The sequence below is a fragment of the Pelodiscus sinensis genome, chromosome 15, assembly GCF_052426305.1.
Source record: "Pelodiscus sinensis isolate ZL-2025 chromosome 15, ASM5242630v1, whole genome shotgun sequence".
NCBI lineage: Eukaryota > Metazoa > Chordata > Testudines > Trionychidae > Pelodiscus > Pelodiscus sinensis.
The window spans coordinates 5,841,942-5,848,344 of NC_143066.1; the positions used below are offsets into that span (position 1 = coordinate 5,841,942).

The 6,403-nt window shown below is 57.9% G+C and overlaps 1 protein-coding gene across 2 annotated transcripts; it reads left to right on the forward strand.

The window, feature by feature from the left end:
• Nucleotides 1-491: 491 nt before the first annotated feature.
• On the forward strand, nt 492-5,198 carry NUDT16L1 (nudix hydrolase 16 like 1). 2 transcript variants are annotated; one of them, XM_075899127.1, is made up of 3 exons: nt 492-739; nt 2,581-2,841; nt 4,013-5,198. In XM_075899127.1, exons 1-3 carry the CDS (start codon nt 539-541, stop codon nt 4,535-4,537), a joined length of 987 nt encoding a protein of 328 aa, XP_075755242.1. In that variant the 5' UTR covers nt 492-538; the 3' UTR covers nt 4,538-5,198. The 2 variants fall into 2 exon arrangements, with proteins under 2 accessions (XP_075755242.1, XP_075755243.1); XM_075899128.2 differs by lacking the exon at nt 492-739 and adding an exon at nt 1,044-1,569.
• The last annotated feature ends 1,205 nt before the right edge of the window (nt 5,199-6,403 follow it).

The following is a 6,403-nucleotide window of genomic DNA, read 5'->3' on the forward strand; positions in this document are numbered from 1 at the left end:
GACACGTGGCTGGCCCAGCAGGGAGCGAGGCTCCTGCCATTATGAAGCAAACACCCCTTCTGATTGGCTGCTTTCCTCACAGCCCCGCCTCTCGCTCCCAGCCGCCAATCGCGACGGTTAGTAACGGCCTTTGGGCGCGAGGGGGGCGGAGCGAGGGAGCCCCGCCCCTTCTGCTCTCTGCCCACCCCACCCGCGGTCAGGGAAGGAAGAGCCCCTGCCATCCCGGGCCCGCTCGCTAGGGGACACTGAGCCTCCGCAGATCCCTTCCCAGCATGCCTTGCGGCCGCGCCTCGCTACCCAGAGCTTTGATCCGATTGGGCGACGGCGATGGCGCACCGTGCCCGCCCCCCGGGGTTGGAGTTGGCGGATTGGGTGCGGGCGGTTGCATTGGTGTCACACGCCGTGCTGCGATTGGCGGGACGCGGCCAGCGGGCGCGGCGATTGGCTGTTGCAGGCGCGGCCCGCCCCGGCAGCGCGGCGATAGGTCAGCGCACGCGGCGGGGGGGCGGCCTCTCTGTGGTGGCGGCTCGGTGTGGCGATGGCGGCGCTGACGGGGACCGCGGGCGCGGCGGGGCTGTTCCCCCCGCTCTCGGTGCCGGGCGTGACCGAGCTGAAGCCGCTGAGCCGCTACGAGGCCATGCGGCTCGGGCCCGGCTGGAGCCACTCGTGCCACGCCATGTTGTACGCGCCCAACCCGGGCATGCTCTTCGGCCGCATCCCGCTGCGCTACGCCGTGCTGGTCAGCGGGGGGGGCCTCGGGGGGGGGGGGCCTCGGGGGGGGGGGGCGCGCGGGCCTCGGGGCGGGCCTCGGGGAGGGGGGCGGGGGCGCGCGCGGGCCTCGGAGCGGGCCTCGGGGAGGGGGGCGGGGGCGCGCGCGGGCCTCGGGGAGGGGGCGGGGGCGCGCGCGGGCCTCGGGGAGGGGGCGGGGGATTCGGGCAGGGGCGGGGCCTGGGGGCGGGTCTGGTTGGGCGGGGGGTGATTGAGGCCTAGGCTGGGGGACGGGCCAGAGATCGGGATTGGGGCGGGGCCGGGTGGTGGCTGGGGTCTGGGGTGGGGAGCGGGCCTTGGGGGTGCGGGAAGGCCGTGGGTCTCCTCGGTGGGCTGGAGAGCTGGGACCCCCACCTAGGGCTGAGCCTGGAGTCTTCCCCTGCCGCTGCACTAACTCACTGCGGCGGCTGCCTGCCGCTGTCCAGGCACAGCTCTGCTACGTCTACCTGCCAGGCCACCCTAGCAGGCCATGAGCTACCCGCAGGAGCTAGGCCCCGTCCCGTGCACACCACTAGTTCTCCCAGCTCATGTTGTGCACTTAGGAGGGTCACCCTGGGCCAGTGGATTCTTTGCTGGCAGCTGCTGCAGAAGAGACCCTTTAGCCCATAGCAAGAGGGCGTGGGGTGTGTGTGTGTGTGTGTGTCTGTCTGTCTGTGTATAGTTACATGCATGTTGCTTCCAGCCCTTATGGCTTTGAGGCAGGCTTCATAACATGGACCTCCACAATTCTGCCTGAGTTTGAAGATGGGGTGTTCCATTGTCTCCCTGGTCCTACAGGGCTGTGCTGAACAAGACTGGCAGGTTTGTTGCTGCTCTACACTGCCCTGTAGGTTGGGGTGTGTGTTAAAGTGACGAGTTGCGTCTGTTTCATTCTGCTGCACCTTGAGAGAGAGCTGAGCAGAGCCTGGAGCTAATCACTGGGAAGGGTGCACGTCCAAATATAAGGGAGGGGCAGAGCAGCAGGAAAAAATCTTTCCAGGAGGCGAGAGGATGGAGCTTCAGATTTTTCAGCCATCCACTAGCTGAGGCGAATCCAAAACATGCAGCTCTGAACCTGACACTGACTCCTAGAGACTAGTTAGGAGCGGGAGGGGACTAAACATTCCCCCTTGAACTCACCAGTGGCTGTCTTTTCTGTGCATCTCTGGTTGGTAGGCTTGGTGCTTAGCTGCTGTGTGTCCGGTGCACTTGTCAAGACTGCTTGCAAGTCACCACCCTCCAACAGTCTGATGGGTTCTCCATATGGCATGGTATTGAGGTATCAGCATTTCCCACTGCTGTATACTCATTCTATGGGTCTCTCTCCAGAAGGCAACCAACTTGAGGCTCAGCTTCATCCTGCAGAGAAGTAGGTCTGGGCTTCCAGGCGGTACCACTAGGCAAAAACTAGAGGGGGTTGGCAAAACTGATGGTATCAGACTGTTCAAATACTAAGGGCAGCAGGATTTTCTGATAAAAATGATTGCAGTGGACTGCACTTATTTCCTAGTGAGTTCATACCACCCAGGTGCAAAAATTGGGTCAGTTTTGAATGGGGTCATGTTCTAGGTTTTTTTAATTGCCTTTGTAAAGAAAAAGAAGCTAAGATTGTGCTGAAGCTAATGGGGTATGGAAGAGGGGTACAGTGAAGCTTCAGACCTCTCTGATTAGGGTACAGACTGTCTTGTGCCTTGCTTGTTTTGACCCCTTTGTCTTGGAGAGGTTTCCTGTGTGGTGGGTGTCCAGCTCTTGGCTGGGGGTACCCTCTCCTCTCCCACAGGGTCCCTGGGGCTATGTACTGTGCCCCATTAATGTGATGCGCCTCTATTGCAGATGCAGATGCGATTTGACGGACTACTGGGCTTTCCCGGGGGGTTCGTGGATCGCCGTTACTGGTCCCTGGAGGATGGTCTGAATCGGGTGCTGGGCTTGGGTTTGGGCTGTGTGCGCCTGACGGAAGCTGATTATCTGTGCTCGCACCTGACAGAGGGGCCACATCGCGTGGTGGCCCACTTCTACGCCAGGCAGCTGACCCTGGAGGAGCTGCACACCATCGAGATCTGCGCGGTGCATTCCCGAGACCACGGGCTGGAGGTGGGGTATTCAAGGGAGTGTCTGGAAGCTCTGAGACTGTGGGGAATGAAGCTTCCCAGACTAGTCCTGCTGGGCTGCTATCCACTGCAGCTGGGCAGGGGAATGCACCGCATTTAACAGCTTCTAGTGGTGACTGGCGAGTACTAGGCACTGCCACGTTGCTGTCCTGAGTTAGTTGTAAGTCCTGGCCTTCCCTGGGGAAGATGGCAGGGCCATGGTAGCGTAGGGAGGGCTAAAAGGGATAGTCAAAGAGAATGCCTCTGACCCGAAGGTTCGGTGAACTCGTCACTCCGTCTGGCGGGCAGCAAGCAAGGGCTGGGTGTGTTGTCTGACTGAAACTGTGATCTTTGTGTGGCCCTGCAATGCTTTAATCAACAAGGTATTGGGCCCTGATTGGATGGCACATAAGCGGTAAGAAGTCAGCCAGAGAGACATGAGTTTTTCTGGGAAATCTGGAGCTACAGGGACTCTGACTGGGTTGGTGAGCTTGTGCCAGGTCATCTAATATCCCTGATGTAGAACACAGCTGGTGGAGGACGTTTGGTGCATCCTGGGCAGGATGCTGCGATCTGCCAGGAGCGATGCTGCATGTGCACTAAATGTGACCCTGGGTGGTGGCGGCACCTGTTGAGGGGGACCTGGAAGTGAGTTACAGCATTCTTGCAGAGTGCTATGAAGGGCAAAGCAGAGACCTAGAATGTAGGTCATCCCTGGGGCAGGTGGTGGTACACCTGGGATATGGGGGTAGCAGGGAGTGGTAGGGGACGTGGGGGGATGGTAAGCTGTGGTGCTCATTCTGAGGGATGGTAGAGGATGGGCTGAAACAGGGTAAGGGGTGGTCTGCTGGGGGGAAGGTACGGTGCACATGTGGGGGGAGATTGATGGGGGAGGCAGACTGGGGCCAGGGTGCTTACGTGGCGGGTATGTGGGGTGTTGCCTAGGCTTGGTTTGGAGTAATGGGCAGAGGTGTGGTATTCCTGCTGGGAGTTGGGGCGCGGGGGGGGGGGGGTGGATGTGGCTCTGCTCATCCTGGGTGAATGGGAGAGGTGCATGGTCTGGGGAGGCAGGGCCTGCTGGGAAGCTGGTGCTCACCCCATGTGGGTCGGGGGGCTTGCACGGGGGTGGGCTGACAGTGCCTTTTGGTGTTGCTCAATTGTGTGTGCTGTTGCAGGTAATGGGAATGGTCCGTGTTCCCTTGTACACCCAGAAGGACCGCATGGGTGGGCTGCCGAACTTCCTGGGGAACTCCTTCATCGGGACTGCTAAATTCCAGCTGCTCTTTGCCCTGAAGGTCTTGAATATGGTTCCTGAAGAGAAGCTGGTAGAGGCTGTGGCTGCCACCCAGAAGCAAAAAGAGCCGGCAGCCGTGACTGGCAACGTGAAGGCAGCTGCGCCAGCCAATGTGACAGCCGCTGCGACGGCCGCTGCAACGGCCAATGCAACGGTAGCTGCGACAGCCAATCCACCAGTGGCTAAACCAGAAAATGCATCTGCACGTCAGCCTCCAGCTGTATCAGTGGCTGAGCCAGCGGCTAAGCAAGCAGCAGAGTCTGTGATAGGGCCTGCGGCCAAGCCGGTAGCTGAGCCCAAGGCTGAGTCTGCAGCTGAGCCGGTAGCTGAGCCCATGAATGAGTCTGTGGCAGAGCCAGCAGCGGAGCCCAAGGCTGAGCCAGCGGTTGAGGCTATGGCTGAGTGATGGATTGTTCTGTGTCAACTTCTTTAAAATGGGTAAAGAGACTAGAGACGTTCCTGTCACTGGCTGCAAAGGCCATCCGCTCGACTCCACCACCGCGCTGGTCAGGTGGGGCGGGATTCATTTGCCTGAGGCAATGGAACGCTGTATTTTGTAAGGCCCATAAATAATAGCAAGCTTTCCAGATCTCCTAGCAGCCCCTCCGCGGTCTGTGTGCTTACAGGACTCTTAGAATGCTTTAACTTCCAGGGATGCTCAGCCCACACCCAGCTTAGGTATTGTTTTAATGAACAGAAATGTTCCTTTTTAAATTGAGACAGTGAGTTTTTAGCCCCCAGCAGCAGTATTGTGAACCCAGTCACAGCTGTGTTTGGGGATGGGTAAACAAACCTGATTGAAAAGAGACAAGTCTGCCAGCTCTAGCTCCATGCCATGTGCAGAAATGAAGTGGCTGGCCTCCAGTGGGCCTAGTCTAAGAGTGCTCCTAGTGTTCCCAGGTTACTTTGGGACCCATGGAAGCTAAGGTGGAAGCTTAGCTGGCTGGTGTCGGCTCCCAGGTGGCTTAGGCTGAGCCCCCGTGGGGTGCAGAAAGGTGGGATGCGTGTGTGGCTTTGCATCTGGAGAGTTGGGGGTGCAGGAGAATGAAATAAATGGCTTTGCTGTACTCGTTTGCTGTCTTCCCATGAACACTGGCGAGCGTCAGGGACGTGATGTGAGTGTGCAGTCATAGTACTCGGTGCTAGGCACTCGCATGCGGAGTGGGGCTGTCTGCAGGGACTTGACTGCTGGCAGCTTCTCTTTGCTGAGATAGGAGACTAATGGCTGTTGTCCTGGACTTAGCCCCTTCTGACTAGGGCAATGGCTCTTAAATGGCACCTCTCTCCTCGATTGCTGTTTTCAGTTTAACTGTCTCGCCCCTTGTCCTTCAGTCCACCCTCACCCACAACCTTAGTCACTTCCAAACACTAAAGTGGAACTGGGACAGTTCTTAGTGGGAGATTGCCACATCTGGACTAGCCACTCCTGGACTTGCTTCCCCAATATGATTGGAAACTATTCCCGGGACCCTTCTCAGGCACTGGCTACAGCCAAACCCAGCTGGCCAGATACACCCGTGTCTCCAGTGGGGTTGACTGGAGTGCCTCAACCATTGTCAGTGTCTTGTGAAGGTGGCAATTCCTTCTGCATAATCTGCTGCAGCACCTTGCTGATGGCATGAGTCACATCCTGCCCACCTGGGAACCAAACTGATGGCTCCCTGCTCCTATGGTCAGGCATGCTGTTGCCATTCATTTACAAGGCTCTGCACACTCAACAGGTGGGGTCACTTCAGTTGTCTCTGCACCAGCTTCCAGCAGATCTTGCTCTCCCTGGGTCCTAGGCTGGAGCCCGATGCTGCCTTATCTGTTTAGGTACTTCTACCAAGCCCCTTGCTTTGGTCATGGAACAATCACTCTGGGCCAACGGAGTTCTCTAAACAGAATAGTTCCCTCCCTTGGGCCCCTCTCTGACAGCTCAAACTGCTGTAAGAGGCTGGAGTAGATTCCTTGATGCTTGGCAAAGTGCTTTGCTTCCAAGACTGGCCTCAAACCCAGCAGTGGCCATTCTCTTGCTCTCTCCCCCTTAATGCTTTCAGGGTGACTGGTGGGGGCTGCTCTAAGAACCAGCAGAGCCAGGCCCAGCTGGGACCCCATTTTAGTCAGTTAACTGGTTAAATGTTTAACCTGATGCTTCAGCAGTTAACTGAGGTTTTATATTCCTAGTCCTTGGCTGTGTCTACATTGGCGCAATCTTGCACCAAAGCAGCCACTTTTGTGCAAAAACACTGACATTCTAATGTGTGAAATCAGTGCTGCTTGTGCAAGAACT

Excerpts from the sequence above, each read along its gene's own strand:
- NUDT16L1 (XM_075899127.1), top strand. The coding sequence starts at position 539 with ATGGCGGCGCTGACGGGGACCGCGGGCGCGGCGGGGCTGTTCCCCCCG. Across the intron at positions 740-2,580 it reads CGCTGCGCTACGCCGTGCTG|ATGCAGATGCGATTTGACGG; the intron begins GTCAGCGGGGGG and ends CCTCTATTGCAG. Across the intron at positions 2,842-4,012 it reads CCCGAGACCACGGGCTGGAG|GTAATGGGAATGGTCCGTGT; the intron begins GTGGGGTATTCA and ends GTGCTGTTGCAG.